General features: G+C 43.7%; 1 protein-coding gene across 1 annotated transcript in view; it reads left to right on the forward strand.

The window, feature by feature from the left end:
* The window catches only part of map3k15 (mitogen-activated protein kinase kinase kinase 15), a 124,228-nt gene that overhangs the window by 25,520 nt on the left and 76,286 nt on the right, over window positions 1-22,422 (forward strand). The window contains exons 5-10 of the mRNA XM_080204027.1: window positions 617-723; window positions 7,356-7,526; window positions 8,830-8,942; window positions 11,097-11,256; window positions 14,246-14,396; window positions 15,568-15,675. Coding sequence (XP_080060153.1) covers window positions 617-723; window positions 7,356-7,526; window positions 8,830-8,942; window positions 11,097-11,256; window positions 14,246-14,396; window positions 15,568-15,675 — 810 coding nt within the window. The remainder of the gene's footprint in view (window positions 1-616; window positions 724-7,355; window positions 7,527-8,829; window positions 8,943-11,096; window positions 11,257-14,245; window positions 14,397-15,567; window positions 15,676-22,422) is intronic.

The raw sequence follows: 22,422 nt of genomic DNA on the forward strand, positions 1-22,422 counted from the left end.
ACTTCTTACTTTGTTGCCTGTGGCCATAGTCCTCTCTATTCATCATCACTCTTGTGCTCACTGCATTGGCTGCCAATTGAGCAATGCCTCCATTTAAAAATTCTCTGCTTTGTTTTCCAAATCCCTCCATGCATTTGCCACAAACCTCTGCAGCAGGAAACATTCCACATTCCCACCTCTGTCGCGGCACTTAATCCACCCAATCTCTTTCAAGGATGTTTTTTAACAAGGAGATAGAGTTGCAGAGCCTGGGAAGTTTAGAAAAGATGTTTCACAGAGAGTGTATCAGCTGAAACCTTCACTGACAGTGGGATAAAGCGAAATACCATTTGGGAGGTTATATAGAACTGGAAAAGATGTAGGATGGAGCAAAACTGTGGAAGGATTTTGAATTAATATCTGCATCAATATTTTTAGTAATTTATACTCAAGACCATCTTTAAATGATTCATTGGTAGCTCTCTGAATCAGAAGGTTGTGAGTTCAAGCCTCAATGCCTACTTTAGTTAAGCTATCCAACCTTTCAAAGATGTTCTACCTCAGCAGAAATGTCAAGTTTTATTTTGGTCTTCAGTGCTTTTGTGTTGAGTTTTTTTTTACACTCTTGCTCTGACAGGATTATGATGGCATGGTGAAGCTGGTGGAGACCCTTGAGCTGCTGCCAACTTGTGACCTGGCCAATCAGCACAACATCAAGTTTCACTATGCGTTTGCACTGAACAGGTACAGTTAGTAGTGTGAGGCGCCCGGGAGAATGCCTTACTTCTTGTACACTGGGACGGTTTCACTCTAGATCAGTGAGTTAAGCAGAAGCCAGATACACACGAGGGTGAAATTGATAGAATTCGAGGTCGATAGATTTCAGTGAAGAAAGGTAAGACGAGGTTTCCATGGAGCATAGATCAGTTGTGTAAGATCCTTAGACTCTTGTCATTTATTTATGATGTGGCATTTTAATAGTGAATGTGGCAAGAGGGCATGTGGCGACCAATTAGGTTCAATAATTAAAATGCAGCATGGATAGTCACAAGAACACTCCGTTTGGGGATCTGTGTCACAGGCTGCAGTAAGACTTGGTAAAACCTGTGACTCTAGTCGCATCATGCCAAAGGTTAATGAATTTGATAGTTCCCCCCTGCACCCCCACTTCCAAGTCTATTCCGCCATTGAGTTAGACCATGAATCATCTGCTGTTCAACATCTTTTACCTGCCTTTGTTCCATATCCTTCAATACTCTTATCCAAGTGAAATATATCAATCTCAGTCATGACTCCCGAATTGATTCCTGGCATAGGATGGCACAGTGGTTACCATTGCTGCCTCATTGCACCAGGGACCCAGGTTCAATTCCTTTCTCTGGTGACTGTGTGGAGTTTGCATGTTCTCCCCATGTCTGTGTGGCTTTCCTCCGGGTGCTCTGGTTTTCCTCCCACAGTCCAAAGATGTGCGGGTTAGGTGGATTGACCATGCTAAATTGCCCCTTAGTGTCAGGGAGATTAGCAGGGTAAATACGTGGGGTTACAGGGATAGGGCTGGGTGGCATTGTTGTCGGCACTGGCTCGATGGACTGAATGACCTCTTTCTACGCTGTAGGGATTCCATGATCCACAACTTTTTTAAGGTATAAATTTCAGATTTCTAGTACCTTTTGAGTGCTCTTTCTGATTTCACTTCCTTCGACAAAGTAAAACCGAATTTGCTGTATCATGCTGTTCTGGATTCCCTAGCCAGAGATTTTTTCCCCCCCGTATTGTTCTTGTTGAATGTTCTCATCATTTTGAACCCTGCCATTAGCTCGCTCCATTATTGTCCAAACTCCTGGGAATGTAAACACGAGGGAATGCATGTTTCTGCAAGCTGTCCTTCTAAGTTAATAAACAAAAGATAACATTTAATCAGCTGATGGAGTTCTGGCCCTTTGTTCAGAGAGCTCTGGTCAGTTTCATGAGCGAGACCCGATGGCGTAAAATGCCCCCCTGACACTTAATTGGCAACTGGTAGGCCTTCACCGGGATTCAGGGTCTGGGTAGTGGAAGTTCAACCAGAGGCCAACAGCTCATCGTTTTGCCTGTAGGAGTGTAGGCAGCTGCCAGCAATGCACCCACCAATCCCCCAGGATCACTGAGGGACCCCAGATGACTGAAAGCAGGCTGGGGATTGTGGGACGCAGGTTTTGGGAGTAGTCGAGAGGGGGGGAGGGGGAAACAGTGGCAGTGGGGAGTGGCTTTAAGCACCCACCTCCCCGAAGAATGTCAAGTACCTCAGTCAGGCATAGAAGAACGCTAAAAGGCCTAGTCCCACTGCCTCTGATATTTTACCAGCAGTGGGTGAATTATTTGCCATGTTGGAAAGCGAGCAGGTGTAACCTGGTTTCTTCCTTGTGGGCTCAGGGAGAGAGGGGAACTCTCCTGATCAGGCACTCAGTGGCCCACAGCAATGCAACCCCCACTCCTGCCCCTGGACTGCCCACTAAGAAAGGCCCTGGTGCCACCATGAATGACTCCTCACTCACTGAAGCCTGCTCGAATGTCCCCAGCCAACCCAATCCTCTTACTTGGGATCTGTGGCATGCTTGCTTCCACTGACTTATTGCAATCCCTGCAGTGGCCACCACTCCTGGCAATGTGTGAGGCCTGAAGAGCAGCTGACCAATCAGATTGGATCTCTTAAAGAAGTGAACACCTGGACTGCAGGCAGTGAATGGCCTAATTTTTGTGAAATGCAGTTTGGACTTCCAGAACCATCCAAAGGTGGGATTGTCCTTCCCCCACAACTTCTTGCAAGGTGGGCACACCACCACCCCTGGAATCCTGACCTAACTACAACATCTCAATCCCTTCATTACTGAGTTCAACTCAGTGATCTCTGACACCTTCCTGCTTTGAATCACGTGTAACCATTGCAGTAACCGAGAGCTGATTTCTTATGAGAGATATTTAAATTGTCAGGGGGATTTGATTTGATACGAGATCAAGTGCAAGGTGACATAATCTCAAAATTAGAATTAGATGGTTCAGGAACAACTTCAGGAGACACTTTTTCATCTAAAGGGTAATCAGTGTCTGGAACTCTGTTCCCCAAATGGTAGTGGAAGCAGGAACACAATCTGAGCCTTCTGAATTGAAATTGACTGTTGTTAGGTGAGAGAATCAAGAAATATAGAGAACAGGCGAAACATTGATTTGAGAAGTGACCAACCATGTTCAAATGAATGGCAGAGCGGGCATTATGGGCTGAATGGTCTGCACCTGTCTCTATTGCTATAATTTTCCAGCACCACTATGTTAGTTGGCCAGCTACTTTTCCTTGTAGCGGAGAAGTGTGAGGTAATCCATTTCGGTAGGAATAACAGATGTGTTCAGTATAGGGCTAACGGGAGGACTTTGAATAGAGTGGAGGAGCAGAGGGATCTAGGTGTATGTGTACATAGATCCCTGAAAGTTGGGAATCAAGTAGATAAGGTTGTTAAGAAGGCGTACGGTGTCTTGGCGTTTATTGGTAGGGGGATTGAATTTAGGAGTCGCAGCGTCATGTTGCAACTGTACACAACTCTGGTGCGGCCGCACTTGGAGTACTGTGTGCAGTTCTGGTCCCCACATTACAGGAAGGATGTGGAGGCTTTGGAGAGGGTGCAGAGGAGGTTTACCAGGATGTTGCCTGGTATGCAGGGGAGGTCCTATGAGGAGAGACTGAGGGATTTGGGGTTGTTTTCACTGGAAAGAAGGCGGCTAAGAGGGGATCTTATAGAAACATATAAGATGATTAGAGGTTTAGATAGGGTGGATGGTGATAGCCTGTTTCCTCGGATGGAGAAATCTAGCACGAGGGGGCATGGCTTTAAATTAAGGGGGGGTAGTTATAGGACGGATGTCAGGGGCAGGTTCTTTACCCAGAGGGTGGTGAGGGACTGGAATGCCCTGCCTGCTGCAGTTGTAAATGCGCCTAGTTTGGGGGCGTTTAAGAGATTGGTGGATAGGTTTATGGACGAAAAGGGATTGGTTTAGATTAGTGGGTCAGTGTTTTTTTTAAAAATAAGTCTGGTCGGCGCAACATTGTGGGCCGAAGGGCCTGTTCCGCGCTGTAATGTTCTATGTTCTATGTTCTATGTTCAGTTTTGGTAAGGGAGTGCTGGCATGTGGAATTGGTGTGACGTAAACAGTCTTTAATAACTGGACCAGTTACAAGGAGCGGTATTAACGGTTAACGTCAGGACTCAATTCTAACGATTAGTAAGAGGCAGTATAATACTCTGTTACGGCTTTTGCAAGCAGCAAGCTTCACAATTTATTCAGTTAACCGCTCCCTCGCTGCGGAATCCAACGTGCTGCTTCCTCATGATCCAATCTGGAAAACAATGACCATTGAAGCTTAAAAAAATGTAACTGGTCCACACCGGTCCTTTGGAAAAGGGCTGCAAACAACCCTATCCACAACTGGAGAATTTAGTTGGCCTGACTTATTCCAGCCAGCTCTGACGCTGATCTGGCACACAATTAGGCTCAGGAAGGTGGGTGGTTCAAAGTTTGGGAAGGGTTATGCCAGCAGCAGCAGCTGGTGTTATTTTGGAGCCAGGAGAACCAGTTGTCGCTCCAGAAATATGCAACCAATATAGCGAAACATTTTGTGCCAGTGTTTTGAATGGCCACTCGCTGTCCCTTTTAAGGACCTCAGGTCAAGCTGCTGTAACCTGGTGGGGTTAATCTACCTAGTTAGATTTTTCATCAGGGCCCAACAACTAGTGTGCGACACCGATTTACAGAGAAAAGGAGTTTTACGCATGTTTCCGATGGATGGGCTGATCATCCATTTATAGAACCACATCAATGTGGTTTAACTTTGGGCATCGCTGGGACAACGGTGGCGCCCCTCCTCCTAACTTTTAAGTGCCTGGCTACTGGTTTTTCAGGTCAAAACGGATGACCATGAGTTGAATTTCTCCCCTTGAATCAGTTAATGTCTTCTGAACTGGATTAGCAAGTCATTCAAACAGTCATTATTAATCGAAGGAAATATTGGACAGTTCTATTGGCGTTGGATGAGGAAACAACTCTGCAGAAAAATTTCCATTCTCTAGCAAGTGACTGGTGCCAAAAATTGGAATGACCGCGGATAACCAGTTGCAATTATAGTCAAAAGTTATGCCTATGAGTGGCAACTTGTTCTCCCACTCCTTTGGTACTTCCCATCCCACCAGCAGGCATGGGGGCACATGGTGGGCTTGGCACTGAGAGTACTCAACTTTTACGTAGGAATCTAAGATCTCCTGGCTTCAGGTTAAACCAAGCCGAGGAAACCTCCTGCTGAGTATTACCAGCCAGATCTCTCCTCAGCTGGCAAGTCAGTACTGCTTAATATTGAGGGAAGAAAAGGTATAACTGTTACACGAGGTGAAGAGCCATCACTGAATGAACTGAGACCCTAGGCACCAGGCTGGACCTGCGTCAAGTGGTTAAGGAACCAAATGAGGCCTAACTGAATCAACTTCACTCTTACAAAACAAAGATTATTAAGAAGGAAGTTTACTGGAAGTCAGATGAAGTTGGCCACAAATGTTAGTTCGGGTAGGTGCTTTGACCTGAACAGGCGCCGGAATGTGGCGACTCGGGCAATTTCACTGTAGTGTTAATGTAAGCCTTACTTGTGACTAATAACTAAACTTTAAATTCTATGAAAAAAAAGCACTTCAGGAAATGTTTCCAAACACAGTTTCCACTCCTACTTCTTGACCCAGAAACCAATTTTAAAAATACAGTTCCTGTTTGTTGGGGGGGGAAGGGAAATCAGTCTTGTGTTTTCCCAACAGTTTCTAAACAATCCCCCACAAACATTCGACAATTCTTTCTATCAGGGCCAGCAAGTAAGGCCAGAGGAGGTAAAGACAGAATGACCTGAATGTCCACAGCATTTAAAACACAATGGATAAATTGACTGTACCAATCAATTATGTGATTCTCTGAAATGGGTCTGTTATGACAGCCATTACCGAAATGTGGTTGAAAAGTATTAACAAAGGATGAGTTCTGTACAATAGTGAGAAATGATCCTGGTTCAGAAGATCACACTGCAGAATCAGTTTGGGTTAAGACATAGCAAAGGAAGGAAGTCATTGGCGGGAATAGCTCCATCGATTGACAGATTGAATCGAGCAGCGTGTCCTTTCAGCTACTCACAATGAACAGATTACTGACCATGCTCAACCAAGCTGTGGTTGCAAAACTCAGAACATAGTATCTTAATGTTCCACGTGATTCTGCAATTGGACAGCATTCGCTGAACAACCTAGGTATGCTAATAATTGCACTAACCACTAATTTAAGATGATTGGTCAGGCTTGCAATATAGTTCACTCATGTTTGCTAGAAGCTACGTATATTCTTATGTAGGGACTTTCCTTCTGCAAGCAAAAGGAGCATGTCCAGTCTTTGCACCTTTTTTGAATCTCCCAAGGTTAAAGTATCCTGCTTGTCTTTTCACCTGAGTCTGAGTGACAGCCAGTCTGTGTGAGAGCACCACACAGCAATGTAGAAACCACGATCTGTTCCCCACTCCTCAAGAGGTCAAGTGGCTTCAGTAGAAAAGAGGGGCATCTTATCCCAGGACTATTGTGGGCCTGATCTTGTATTGTAGTGCAACAGTAGTCAGCACTGCCTTCTAAACTCCATTTTCTGATATGTAGCATAATCTAAGGAGCAGAGGTGTTTTCAGTGACATAGCTGTCAAAAGGTTTTGTCATCCATTTTTTGGATCAGATGTTAAACTCAAATTCGATCTGCCCTCTCAGCTGGATGTGAAAGATCCCAGGACACTATTTCAAAAAAGAACATGGAAGTTCTGTCCGGTGTCCTGACCAACAGGCAGCACGGTGGCATAGTGGTCAGCATTTTTGCCTCACAACAGCAGGGACCCAGGTTCGATTCCTTGCTTGGGTCATTGTCTGTGTGTAGTTTGTACATTCTCCCTGTGTCTGCGTGGGCTTCTTGTGGATGCTCCGGTTTCTTTCCATGATCCGAAAGACATGCTGGTTAGGTACATTGGCCATAGTAAATTCTCCCTCAGTGTACCTGAACAGGTGCCAGAGTGTGGCGACTAGGGGATTTTCACAGTAATTTCTTTATAGTGTTAATGTAAGTCCACTTGTGACATAATAAATAAACTTTAAACATTATTTATCTCTCAACTGACATCCCAAAAGTAGATAATCTGGCCGTTGTCATGTTGCTGTTTGTGGGAGCTTGCTGTGTACAAATTAGCAGCCATGTTTCCTACATTACATCAATGCTACATATACACATGCAAGGGTTTCTTTTCTTAAGTCTTATTCCTAGTTTAACTAGTTTATGTTTTGCCTTTGCAGGAGGAATCACCTAGGTGACAGACAAAAAGCCTTAAGTATAATGCTTGAGGTCCTGAGTTTATGTGAGCGGCCTGCCCCAGACATGTACTGTTTGTGTGGAAGAATTTACAAAGATCTCTTTCTTGATTCGTATTGTGGGGATGTGGTCAACCGGGACAGTGCAATAGAATGGTAAGGATTCAAGTTCTTTGAAACATGTTGCGAAGCAACGGTGAACTTCTCAGGAGTAAAACCTCCTCATTTATATTTTTCAGCTGAGCTGTTTTCTGACTTGTAACAAGTGCATAAGTCAGAAAGATCAGAATATGACAAACAGGGCCAAATCCTACAGAAGCTGCTATGTGTCTTGGATGAGTGAAAGAAATCAGTTCCTATTGCAAGAGTGGAAGGGAGGATCCAGATAGCCAGGGATCACATGATGGATGCTTGAGGGTGTCTGCTGCTGACTGGGGTTCAGTGGTCACTGAGTGGGATGTGAGGGCTAAAGGGTATTTTACTGGACAGTTTGCTGGACTTGGAGGAAACATTACTCCTCCATGTGGACCACAAGCAGTACTGTAGAGGTACTTTTTAATTCATTCTGTGAGCTATGTTGGCAAATTAAGGATTGTCCATCCCTAATTGCTCTTCAAAAAGTGACCGTGAGCTGCTTTAAATGGCTGCAGTCCACGTGGTGTAGATTAGTGCTGTTAGGAATGAGTTCCAGGGTTTTGACCCAGTGACAGTGAAGGAACAACAGAAGTACCATGCTCCAAGGCAGTGTAATATGCATGCCACATAAATTGAGTGAGTCACCTTAATGGCCATAGTCAGCGTGATTCTTCTGGTTCACTCAGTTTCCTTTTGGAAATGGGAGTGGCACCAGTATCCTGGGATGCACAAGATACACGTGCCTCAACCAGAACGCTATTCATCAGCCTTACAAGTCTATAGACCCTGAAACTGTTAACCCCTCTTCAGTATAAGTTCAGCACCATCGCTCGCAAGTGACCACATTCCATGTGAACTAATGCTGTTTGAAGATTGGGGCCTGCTTATCAGAGCTTTTAAACAACTGTTGGTGTCAATCCCACCTCAGGAGCTAGATGGAGGGTTAGATTCTGCAACCTGAACCTGGAAAAGGAATGAAGCATATCTTCAATGTGACAAAAGTATAAGACGTAAAAAGAACTTAGCAATAAATAATTCCACCATTTATCTGCAAAGGCCTCTACTTTCTGTCTGAAAATGAAGGCAAATGTGAAGAGATTTTCCCCATAATTATCCGCGGAAGTGTCAGAACGTTGAGTTATCTGAAGCTTAATTAATGACAAATTGCTTGTTAAGTGCAACTGTATGCCATTTCTCGAGCTGTTTTTGAAGTGATAGACGGCTGTTGGTAACTTTAGGGATTTGTGAATGCACAACATTGTTTCCTCTGTGCTTGAATATGACATTAACGAATAACTCCCTGTGCGTTTCTATCAATGACCAGGTACCGCAAAGGCTTTGAGCTCCAACCAACACTGTACTCTGGAATTAATCTGGCAATTCTCCTCATTGCTGCTGGTCAGCAGTTTGAGAGCTCAATGGAGTTGAGAAAAATTGGTGAGTGCATTAGTGTTACGGTGCAAATGTTTTTTAATCAAAATAAATCTCCTGCAAGGGACTGTAACGTCCTTCTATGCAAGTTGGAGCTAAAGAGACCCATCACTGAACACTGCTTCTGTTGTGCTGACAGTTTTAAGGGTGATTTTGAACACAGAGAGTGATAAGGAATCCCAGAAGATTGCTTTTTGTCACAATGGCACGAGGTGCAAGTGATGTTGTGGCATTTTTAATATGAATTTTGTTAGGGCACTTCATTAGCAATACTGGACAAGTTTCCTTTGTGTGTGAAGATCAACTTTAGACATAGACAAAAATCAAGAAGTGTTCTATTCTCTAATGCCAATATTAACCATCTGGATTAGTGTGAAGTTTACTGGCCTAAAAAGCTAACTGTGATGAAAACTCATTTATGCATTTTCAATGCATGTTCGTTTAAAAATTATCAGACTGATGTGGATTCTAATTTTGTTTTTACTGGATAGGCCAAAAAAAGTTCCATCCTGCCTAAACCCAGTAGCTTTCACATACACATTCACACATTTAACATTTATCAACAAGAAAAATATTAACATGATCCCTAATGAGTCAACTTAAATATGTATACTTTTTAAAAAAAAATACAGCTATGGTATCATTGAAAAACAGTTGTAAAAAATTGGAATATTGTAAAAATTGATCCTTACCAGAAAATATTGACATATATAGAGCGAACATCGCCCACCATGGTGTGCACATCCTGCGTCAAGGTCTCCACAGTATTGACCTTGTTACCTCAGAGTGTCGGCACCATCTCCTTAGACAGGGGGTGATGGGAGTCCTTCAGCTGGCCTTGCAGTCCAAGAAAGGATGCTGACATCACTTCCTGATGCCTGTGACTCCATCTTTGTAGCTTCATCAACTTAGTGACATATTTGCTAATCACGTTTGGGATCCTGAGATGAACTGTATTTATTTGGATGAAACATCAGTCGATAATCCTAACAAGATAAATTAGCAGCAAATCTCCAACTTTTTGGGTGGAATTTTCCCATATTTTGCCAGAATGGTGCAGCGGGTAGGAATAACAATGTTGAAGCTGCCAGCCCCAGCGATGGCTTTCTCAGCTATTGTTTGGCTAATCGTGGAAAAATAGTGAAGGAGCTTGTCCTACAATGTAACGCTGGTGGGATGGGCCATGATTGAGCCCCCCTGAATATCACCCCTGCCCCCCACCTCCTCAAAATACCTCGTGCAATACCCATCCTAATGTAGTACATACCCCCATGCGACACCTCTGGCAGAGTCCCCTGGCACTGCCTCAATCCAGATGAATGCCACAGCTGTAATATAAGAACATAAGAAACAGGAGCAGGAGTAGGCCATCTAGCCCTTCGAGCCTGCCCTGCCATTCAACAAGATCATGGCTGATCTGAAGTGGATCAGTTCCACTTTCCCGCTTGCTCCCCATAACCCTTAAATCCCTTGTCTATCAGAAACCTATCTACCCATGACTTAAATATATTCAGCGAGGTAGCCTCCACCACATCAATAGGCAGAGAATTCCAGAGGTTCACCACCTTTCGAGTGAAGAAGTTCCTCCTCAACTCCGATCTAAACTGCCCCCCCCCTCTTATTTTGATGTGCTGTTAGGCTGATTGTCCCTAACTTAGTCTCCTCTCAATCTGGTTTCCAATGTGGAAATGCTGTCCTTTCTAAGCGGGAAGAATCTCTACCTCTACCCCATCTAGCCCCTTCATTATCTTATAAGTCGCTATAAGATCCAAATAATAATAATAATATGTTGTCTCAGAGCTCAGGAACTGAGACACGACAGATCAGCCATGATCTTATTGAATGGCGGGGCAGGCTCGAGGGGCTAGATGGCCTACTCCTGCTCCTATTTCTTATGTTCTTATGTTCTCAAATCAAGCATGGAGCATTCCTGTCGTTTCTAGCTCAGTACCAATTGGTTGGTGTATTGCACCATGAAACCACCTGGAGAATGCTTCTTTTATAGTGTAATGTCCTGTAATTGTGAGCATCCAACACATGAAAATAATGAAGTATAAATGGTGGCCTTTTGCAGAAATGGCATGTCCCACCACAGTACAGAAAGGACCTGCCCTGCTTGAGTGTCTGTTACTTATGGCTATCACTTCACTTCTTGGACAGGCATGCGACTGAACTGTCTTCTGGGTAGAAAAGGAAACCTGGACCAAATGAACAACTACTACGATGTGGGCCATTTCTTCACAGTCAGTATGTTAGCCAAGGACGTCAACAAGGCAGTACAAGCAGCTGAGAAACTCTTTAAACTCAAGCCGCCTTTTTGGTAAGAATCGGTATTCATGTTGTACTAAGCATGTGAATAAGCTGAATCTGAGGAAAACCTGGTGTCTGATTTTTGGGCCTGACCCACATTTGAATGCAATAAGAATAATAATAAAAGGATCAACAAGGAGCAGAAAGGTCACAGTCCAAGGTTGTTGAACTCAATATTGAATCCCAAGGGCTGTAACGTGCCTAATCTGAAGACAAGGTGCTGGTCCTCCGATTTGTGTTGGGCGTCATTGGGGCATTGTAGCAGGCCAAGGATGTATGTGCATGAGAGTGGGAAGGTGAGCTGAAATGGCAAGTGACAGGAAGGTTGAGGTCGCACCTGCAGACTGTATGAAGTGTTCTTAACGCGGTCACCCAGTCTACCTTTAGCCTTCCCAACATGGACGAGACAGGAATTGGGAGCAAATTATACAGTAGACCAAATTGAAGGAGGTGCACGTGAAGTATTGCTTGGCCTAAAAGGAATATTTGGGGTCTTGAACAGTAAGAAGGGAGGAGGTGAAAGGACAGGTGTTGCAATGTTAAACTGTGGCTGTTCACCTCCATCTTGACCCTTTTGTTAAATATCCAAGACATTTTTTGTCCCAGTACAAACCAGCTCCTCCGTCTCCCCCTCTGTCAGCTGCTAATTATCAGTTTTGCTTTCAGTGAACACTGATCTTTGTTCTCCCATTAACATATACTGCTATCCTACCTTTACACCACTATTAGCACCTAGAATCATAGAATCACAACAGTGCAGAAGGAGGCTATTCGGCTCATCGAGTCTGCATCCCACCCAGCCTCTGTTTCCCTAACCACACGTATTTACCCTGCTAGTCCCCCTGACACTGAGGGACAATTCAATGTGGCCAATTAACCTCACCCACATGTCTTTGGACTGTGAGAGGGAACTGGAGCAGCCGGAGGAAAGCCATGCAGACACAGTGAGAACATGCAAACTTCACACGGACAGTCATCCAAGGCCAGAATTGAACCCAGGACCCTGGCGCGGTGAGGCAGCAGTGCTAGCCTTAATTAGCCCTTCATACTGCAATTAACACACCCTTTGTCATGTGCCCTACACATCTTTCTTGCAAGCTCTGACCTTCTACTGTGGTTTTCCTGCTCCACTCCATCTTATACAGAATGTAACCCTCCTTATTATTCTCCGTCTTTTTAGCTCTGAAGAAGAGTTAGGGGGACTTGATGTTCATTTGATTTCTGTCTTCACAGTGTTACCAGATCTGAGTTTTTTCAGCATTTACTTTCAGATTTCTTGCATCTGCAATATTTAGTTTATATTTTGGGGAGTAATTATAACTTTGGGCAATAGAGAAAATTAACTGTTGTGGAATCAATGGTAGGGCAAGTTGGAGGGGGTCTATAAAAGGCAGCTAATTTCCTATTGGCCATTTTATACTATGTAAATTAAAATTACCCTCAGTGTGGCCACGGCATTAGAGTAGAGCAAGTTTGAACCATGGGCTGGGGCTTGAAAAGTTGCATTGATTTGAAAAGGTCCAAGAACTAAACTTGGAAAGCTTTCTGCCGAGAGACTTGAGCAGTCAATCTGACACTAAAATAAAAAAAAGGTATGGATTTGTTGTGTGTCTGGTCTTGGAACTGACAGGGACAAAGTTGAATCAGTCATGTCGTCGTGCTGAGGGCAAGAAAAACTCCCAGAATAGCTTTATTGTGATTTGGCAACCCTACTTGTATTCGACGTGGAACTAGACAATAAGGGAGTCCCCCGCAGTGTTATATGACATCCAGGTAGTTGGCTGGTTGGATCAACCAGTTTCATTGCATTGATAGGTTTCCCAAAGAGTGGAATACATAACAGATGGTTCCTCTGTACAGCTGTAAACTCACTTATTCTTAACCCCCTTATTACTGTCACTCACTGGATTTCCAATTTGTGTGTGATCAGATGTAAAGAATGCCTTTGTTTTAAATTTGTCAAAAGTGCAGGAATATATTCCTCCCCAGATAGTTTCCCCTCCCTGAACTTTTATTTAACATCATTGTCAACATCCGCTGCTTAAAAAATTCAGAAGAAATATGTGAGATAGGTAAGCAAAAAGAGAGAAGATGTTATAGTTTAATCGCTAAAGCTAACCAACACTGTGGATATTAGAAATCTGCTGTGTAACCAGAACCTACTGGAAATACCCCATAAATCTGCAGTCCAAAGATGCACGGGTTAGGTTGATTGGCCTTGCTAAAAAAATTGTCCCTTGAAGTCCTGAGATGTGTAGGTTAGACGATTAGAGGGTAAATTTGTAGGGATATGGGGGGTAGGGTCTGGGTGGGATTGTGGTTGATGCAGACTCGATGGGCCAAAAATGGCCTCTTTCTGCACTGTAGGGTTTCTATGATTCTATGAAGTCAGGCAGCATCTCAAGGAACCACTGCAGAAGGGGGCCATTCAGCCCATTGAGTCTGCACTGACCATGATCCCACTGAGGCCCTATCCCCATAACCCCATGCATTTACTCTAACTAGTCCTCCTGACACTAAGGGCAATTTAACATGGCCAATCCATCTAATCCGCACATTTTTTGGACTCTGGGAGGAAACCGGAGCACCCGGAGGAAACCCACGCAGACGTGGGGAGAATGTGCAAATTCCACACAGACAGTGACCCAAGCCAGGAATCGAACCCAGTTCCCTGGTGCACAGTGGCGCTAATCACTGCGCTGCCCTTGTGCCACGGTCCCACTTTGTATGAAGACAGAAACAGATGTAATGATTCAGATCAATGACCCTTGATCAAAACTCTCACCAACATGACATGTTCATCCCTTCATTGATGTTGCCTGACCTGTGACATGCTTCCAGAGTCAGTTTGCCACCGTGATTTTCAAAAAGGTGTGACTCGCCAAAAATGCCGCATGTTGTTTAAGCATAGCAGCGATTAACACAAATGTCGATCTTGCCACAGCATTGCAAGAGCAACTGGAGTATAACTGCTGAGCTAAATTTTCTGCTTCCTTCAGGTATTTGAGATCGTTAGTTCAGAACCTGATGTTACTGCAGCAATTCCAGAAGATCAGCAACGACTATTCCCCAAAACAGGAGTGTCTCAATTTCTGGCTGGACATCATTGTGGAAGCGACAAAGATCAATATTAATGGATTGCGTTTTCCGGTAAGTTTTCGTCTTTTTTTTCCCAATTTTCTCCCCTTATGCCTTGATGTTGGAGATTCTATCAAAAATATGGTATGAACAACATTCGCAGCTCTATATTCCCTCTCCCACGTTCATGTTTATGGTGCGTTAACCCAGGCACTTAATATTAGTGCCATGATGACACAGTGGTTAGCATTGCTGCTTCACAGCGCCAGGGACCCGGGTTCAATTCCTGCCTTGGGTGACTGTCTGGAGTTTGCACATTCTCCCCATGTCTGAATCTATTTCCTCTGGGTGCTCTGATTTTCTCCCACATTCCAAAGACGTGCTGGATGATTGGCCGTGTTAAATTGCCCCTTAGTGTTGGGAGAGTAAATATGTGGGATTACGGGGATAGGGACTAGGTGGGATTGTTGTCAGTGCAGGCTCGAATGGCCTGCTTCTGCACTGTAGGGATGATAGTACTTTGGTCAACTCTTGGGAGACTGACTTATTTATTATCTGATATACACACACATACAGTTTCCTGAAATAGAACACAGGATGGTGATTTGGAATTAGAACGCTTCTATCGTCTCCTCAAATCAGGGATGTTGAAGTCGATTATAATGATTTACCACTGCCTCAGCGTTTTCTTAACACTCCCTGATGTCCTTCAACCCCCGATTTTTAATTTTATGTTTGTTTTGCTGATGCTCGTGCATTCTCCATGGCAACACCCGAACAAAGCAGAGTCCACCTGTCAACCAATCGGCATTCACTTCTCATACAGTATACAGTTGATGTCTCCTCTGAGACTGGCTTTCTTGTGATTGTCTTGATGATTGCAAAAGCTTCAAAAAAATTCTTTGTTCAACCATATTCAAAATGACTAAATCAGACTTGGTTCATTTGGGAGCAAGAACTATGCTGTGAAGGCAATATTTGAAATATAATTTCGAATTGAAATTGTGATGCGCAATACCATAAATTAATGTTAATGCACAATACCATAAACTAATTGTGTGTAGTTCCTCTGGAACCGTTGTTTCAGATTAATACCTTCACTAAAATAGCAAGAATTTCGTACAAACGTCCTCAATGCTGGTCTCACTAGTGCAAACATAACCAAAGATGTGGAAGCATTGAACAGCCATCACTGCTTTTTTTCATCGTTGAAGATGGTAACATATCCTCTGTTCTGTTTCAGGTGTTGATTCTAGAGCCAACCAATGTCTACCAGCCAACCTATATATCCATAAATAGTGAGGCGGATGAGAAAACAGTTTCCATATGGCATGTCTCATCAGAGGAAGGGGTAAGATTGGGTGATATCAAACCTTTCATCTCAAATTGTAACATATTTTGGATTTATTACTGCTAATTGTTTGGCTTCTGTCCACCTTTTTAAAATGAAGACATACAATTTTTATTTCCTCCCTTTCTTTATCTCGGAACTGATTTGGTGGCTCCGCAGCTAATGGTATTCCATGTTATAAATTTTCAAACCATGGAAATCCCAGATTCAGTTCCCTGATTTCACCCTAAGGCGGCGTTCAGGCTACCACAGTTGATCTCATCGTCACAGTTTAAGCAGAGAAGAAAGAAAAATCAGCCAGTGTTTGAAACTTGAAGAACCAGGGCCTCAACCAAATGGTAGAACATCTTCCCATTCCAATGCATCACCTACTGGAGGTGGAATTTTACACCAACAGGGTTTCCCGCTCGCACTGAAGTCAATGGGCTTTCGAACGGCTCACTGCATTTTCCAATCTCATCCCCTCCTCCCAAAGACAGGACCATAAAATTCAGCCCATTGCTTCTCTTGGTGTCACATCAATGGATGGTTTGGTACAAATTCATAGAACTCCATTAGAAATATTACTGATAATAAGCAAAATGGGAAGTATACATATCAGTAAATGAAAGGATTCTCCTTTGCCATCATGAAACTGTGCAAACTCTTTTGATAAAATAGCTCGTGGAAAATCATTATCTCAGTTCAGACCTGAAAAATGGCCATTTAACTAAAGCACTGAAGGAATATTTGTAACTATATGGGACAATACTGCATCAGTGTCTTCAGGGAAGGAGAATTCAGAAATGAGGTAAACATTAATTTTTTTTTTTTGCAGAGGGTTGTGAATCTTTGGAAGTCACTATCCCAGAGGGCTGCAGAAGCTCAGTCAGTCGTTAAGTATATTTAAGGTTGAGATTGATAGGTTTCTGATTGAAAATAGTGTAAAGGAATAGTGGCATTGAAATGTCCAATCTGCCACAATTATACTGAAGAGCAGAGCTGGCTCGTCAGGCTGACTAGCCTACTCCTGTTTCTATTAAGGGAATGGATTTCCTCACCATTGTCAGCATAGTTCCCATGCAAGTAACTTCTTGTGGACAGAATCTTGGGCAGAAGCCATTTCTACTGGTTTTTGGCACCGGCTGTCTCATCCCCTTGAAATTTCCCTAATGATTCAGGGCAGTAATGGTAGTGGTTAGCACTGCTGTCTCACAGCGCCAGTGACCCAGGTTCAATTCCAGCCTCGGTCACCGTCTGTGTGGAGTTTGCACTTTCTCTTCGGGTCTGCATGAGTTTCCTCTAAGTGCTTCCATTTCCTCTCTCAATCCAAAAATGTGCAGGTTAGGTTGATTGACCATGCTAAATTGACCCTAGTATCAGCAGGATGAGCAGGGTAAATATGTGGGGTTATAGGAATAGGGCCTGGGTGGGATTGTGGTAGGTACAGACTTGATGGGCTGAATGGCTTCCTTCTGTACTGTAGGGATTCTATGATTTATGAATCTGCCTGCCATGTTCCATGTGCCCTCATTTAAATGCATGATACTGAGGGCTATACCATCACTGGGATACTGAGGTGCTATACCATCTTGAGTTTTGTCAGCTTACAGTCACTGGGTGACTTCGGCTGGGATTGCTTTTGCCAGAGTGAACCAGGACAAGCTGAAATGAGGAGATTCTGAGTGTGAAGAATCCGGAGCAATTCCCTGGAGGTTTCTGCAGTTGGGATACTCTTGTTTCGACAAGAATTCAAAGGCAAAACATGGCGGATGTTGGAATTCTGAAATAAAAGAGAAAGTGGTCAGCACCATAGTTTCAGGTCAATTACCTTTCTTAAAACCTGGGTAAAGTTTGGAATGTCATTGGTTTTAACCAAGTGAAAGGGTAGAAGGTTGGAAAAGAATAAAAGTGATAGGGTGGAAGACAGCAAAAATATAATGACTAAAAAGCTGGTGATGTAAGACCAAGTGGAGTGGTAATGGGGCAGGCCAAGAAACAAAAGATGTTTTTAGAGGAGGCAGGATCCTGAACAGATGCCACCCAAAAGCCAAAAGAAAGAAAAATGAGTGAAAACATAGTTTCAACAATGGATCTGCCAACTTAGAACCGGACATCTTTCCCACAACTCTGACAGGGTTAGACCATTGCAAGATTAGGAATTCACCTTCATCAACCCTTGCACCCAATATATTTCCTATCACTCACAGATCACACAAAAGTCTTCATGAGGAGAAGTGTGTAAGAAGATTGATCTTCAGCACGGCAATTGAGTAGCTCTGTCATTCACGGCATGAAAATCCGTAACTGCATTCATCTGCTGGTGTTGCTTTCTTTGGCTACGGTGAAACTATTTTGGAACAGAATTATTTCAGAGACTTGTAGGGGATCTGTTTAATATCAGCCATTCTGTTGTGTGGCATGTATAGGAGAGCTGGACATCACTTCTTGCACCATGGCAAGGTAGCAGGGAGATAGAATCTTTCACCTTTATAAAATTATTGGCTTTCCCAGGGCCCAAGATGCAATCACTGGTGCCTGTGTTGCTTACAAGGTCTGACAGAAAGTTTCCCTCATCAACGGGTGGCTCAAGACATATTTTGAGCATCTGTTGTCATCCGTAACAGCTCCACTAAGCGTTGCTCTGATAGGAACAGAGGATCACTAGAATGAGACACATGGTCACCAGAATAAGCTTTAGGGTCCTGAAGACCAAGTTAGCTTCCTAGGTAGCTTGAGAAGGATTCTTTAATGTGTAATGAGTGTGTTGCACAACATGGGAAGACAATAAGGTTGTGGCAATGCCATGACTGGTATTCCAGAGGTAGAGGCGAATGCTCTGGAGACAAATCCCACCAGGAATGGTGATCATTAAACCACCGTTGTGAGCCCATCTAGTTCACTTAGTGTCCTTTAGGGAGACAAATCTGCTGTTCTTACTTGGTCTGGCCTGCATGTGACTCTAGACCCCCAGTAATGTTGTCTTCTCTTAACTGACCTGTGAAGAAGGCCCAGCAAACCATTCAGTTCAAGGACAGTAGCACCCATTTCTTACCAAAAAAGTTGTAGTCTGCTTTACAATAAGTTTGTAGTGCCAGTTCAAGGCTGAGATAGTACCAATTCAGATATTGTCTGTAGATATTTTCTGATTTGAAAAGCCAACTGTGTATCTCTATTAACAGATATTTCCAAACCTGCTGAGTTTATTCAGCATTTCCTGCTTTTATTTGAGGTATAATCCACAAATGTTTATCCATATATTTATTCTGAGGGCTGTATGATCAGTTACTGTTTGTTTTTATGCACCTACAATGAACTAACCATCCAAAGGCAAGTTGACTAACTTCATTGATTAAAGGATTAGATTTGAATCATAGAACCCTACAGTGCAGAAAGAGGCCCTTCGGCCCATCGAGTCTGCACCGAACACAATCCCACCCAGGCCCTACCCCCATATCCCTACATATTATACCCACTAGTCCCTCTAACCTACGCATCCCTGGACACTAAGGGGCAATTTCTTAGCATGGCCAATCAACCTAACCCACACATCTTTGGACTGTGGGAGGAAACCGTAGTCCCTGGAGGAAACCCACACAGACACGAGGAGAACGTGCAAACTCCACACAGACAGTGACCCGAGTTGGGAATCGAACCCAGGACCCTGGAGCTGTGAAGCAGCAATGCTAACCACTGTGCTACCGTGCCACTCCATTTGGTCCACATGGATAAGTGATTTAATTTAAAGATTAGCGGGTATAAATATAGGCTGTGTAACTGTAGAATTTGATCTCAGGAGATTGTTAGAATCATAGAATAAAATCCCTACAGTGCAAAAGGAAGTCTTCTGACCCACCGAGCATGTTGCAACAACAATCCCACCCAGTCCCTATCCCCATAACCCCACGTATTTACTTTGCTAATCCCCCTGACCCTAAGGGACAATTTAGCATGGCCTGTGGGAGGAAACCGGAACACCTGGAGGAAACCCCCGCAGACATGGGAAGAATGTGCAAACTCTTCACAGGCACTCACCTGAGGCCGAAATTGAACCTGCGTCCCTGGCACTGTGAGGCAGCAGTGCTAACCACTGTGCCATCGTGTCACCCACTTTTGGCAGAGAATCATTGATCTAAGGGACAAGTTGCTTGCTGGTGCAGGGAATGTGAGTTTGTGACAAATATTGTAAAGGGGGTTGGAGACATTCTTGAGTCTGGCTGATTACACCTAGAAAGTATTGGGAAGAACATGTCTCCTTCATATCATATTCTTCTGAAATTTCCTTGATTGGCTTTAGGAGAATTATCAAAGAATGGTGCCAAATTGGGCTGATATACACCACACTAAGGGCATTGCCTGAGGTGGGTTCCATGGGTCAGCCTCCAACACTACTCCACGAAACTCATCTCCAAATTCTATGGCCTAGGCCTCAGGACTCCCTCTGTGACTGGATCTTGAAATTCCTAACTCACAGACCACAATAGTAAGGATGGGCAACAACACCTCCTCCATGATCATCCTCAACACCAGTGCCCCACAAGGCTGTGTTCTCAGCCCCCAATATACTCCTTATACATCTATGACTGAGTGGCCAAATTCTCCTCCAATTCAATTTTCAGTTTGCTGATGCCACTACCATAGTGGGTCGGAACTCAAACAATGATGAGACAGAGTACAGGAATGAGGTAGAGGATCTGGTGAACTGGTGTGGCAACAATAATGTCTCCCTCAACGTCAACAAAATGAAGGAGATTGTCATCGACTTCAGGAAGCGTAAAGAAGAACATGCCCCTGTCCACATCAATGGGGACGAAGTAGAAAGGGTCGAGAGCTCCAAGTTTTTAGGTGTCCAGATCACCAACAACCTGCCCTGGTCCCCCCAGGCTGACACTATAGTTGAGAAAGCCCACCAATGCCTCTAGTTTCTCAGAAGACTAAGGAAATTTGGCATGTCAGCTACAACTCTCATCAACTTTTACAGATGCACCATAGAAAACATTCTTTCTGGTTGTATCACAGCTTGGTATGGTTCCTGCTCTGCCCAAGACTACAAGGAACTACAAAAGGTCATGAATGTAGCCCAATCCATCATGCAAAACAGCCTCCCATCCATTGACTCTGTCAACACTTCCCGTTGCCTCAGCAAAGCAGCCAGCATAATTAAGGACCTCATGTACCCCGGACATTCTCTCTTCCACCTTCTTCCATCAGGAAAATGATACAAAAGCCTGAGGCCACGTACCAACCAACTCAAGAACAGCTTTTTCCCTGCTGCTGTCAGACTTGTGAATGGATTTACCTTGCATTAAGTTGATCTTTCTCTACACCCTCGCTATGACTGTAACACTACATTCTGCATTCTCTCCTTCTCTCCTTCTCTATGTGCGGTATATTTTGTCTGTATACTGCGCAAGAAACAATACTTTTCACTGTATGCCAACACACGTGACAATAATAAATCAAATCAGTGGAAGTCATGGGGCAGCACGGTGGCACAGTGGTTAGCACTGCTGCCTCACAGCACCAGAGACATTGGTTCGATTCCCAGTTTGGGTCACTGTCTATGTGAGTTTGCACATTCTCCCTGTGTTTGCATGGGTTTCCTCCAGGTGCTCCAGTTCCCTCCCACAGTCCAAAGACGTGCAAGTTCGGTTGATTGGCCATGATAAATTGCCCCTTAGTGTCAGGGGGAGTAAGAGGGCAAATATGTGGGGTTACAGGGATGGGACCTGGTTGGGGCTATTGTCGGTGCAGGCTCAGTGTGTCCTCCTTCAGCACTCCAGATTCTATGTTTCTATGTATTTAGAGAATGAGTGAACGAGTGGATGATAGATAAATTGATCCACTGGCCAGTGTTCAAGAATTTTAATCATTTCTCTCCCATTTGCCAAAGGCTGGCTATTTTCCATCATTTGTTTTGGTGCTTTCATTATGTTCACTTCGGTACCCAACTTGAAAGTACATCATATCACAAAGCAATCATTTCACACCTCTACACTAGACTCACTCCAGGCCGCATTGATGCTTTTTATAGGTTGCATTTGCTGGCAGTGCTTCCGTTATTAACCTAGAGAAAAAATAGTGGAGCTAAATGGCACTGGATTTGCAGAGCCCAAAATTCAGAATTGCCAGGAATTCAAACCAGAATTTTTCAGTTCATTGACTGCTGCTAACATAAAGCAAAATGTCAAACTCGCTATTAGTAGCAATGCCACACGCACATGCAATCATTTTGGAATTATCTGCATTTCTACAGAAGGCACATGTTAATTACTCAGTTAATGGTAGGGCGTTGGGGAGAGTTACAGAACAAAAAGATCTAGGGGTAATGTTCATAGCTCCTTGAAAGTAGAGTCACAGGTGGACAGAGTGGTGAAGAAGGCATTTGGCATGCTTGGTTTCATCGGTCAGAACATTGAATACAGGAGTTGGGACATCTTGTTGAAGTTGTACAAGACATTGGTAAGGCCACACTTGGAATACTGTGCGCAATTCTAGTCACCCTATTATAGAAAGGATATTATTAAACTAGAAAGAGTGCAGAAAAGATTTCCTAGAATGCTACTGGGATTTGATGGATTGAGTTATAAAGACTTTTTTCTTTGGAATGTAGGAGGCAGAGGGGTGACCTTATAGAGGTCTATAAAATAATGAGGGGCATAGATAAGGTAGATGGTCAATATCTTTTCCCAAAGATAGGGGAGTCTAAAACTAGAGGGCATGGGTTTAAGGTGAGAGGGGAAAAATATAAAAGTGTCCAGAGGGGCA

Source organism: Carcharhinus amblyrhynchos, chromosome 15, assembly GCF_965287045.1.
Source record: "Carcharhinus amblyrhynchos chromosome 15, sCarAmb.v2.hapA, whole genome shotgun sequence".
Lineage (NCBI taxonomy): Eukaryota > Metazoa > Chordata > Chondrichthyes > Carcharhiniformes > Carcharhinidae > Carcharhinus > Carcharhinus amblyrhynchos.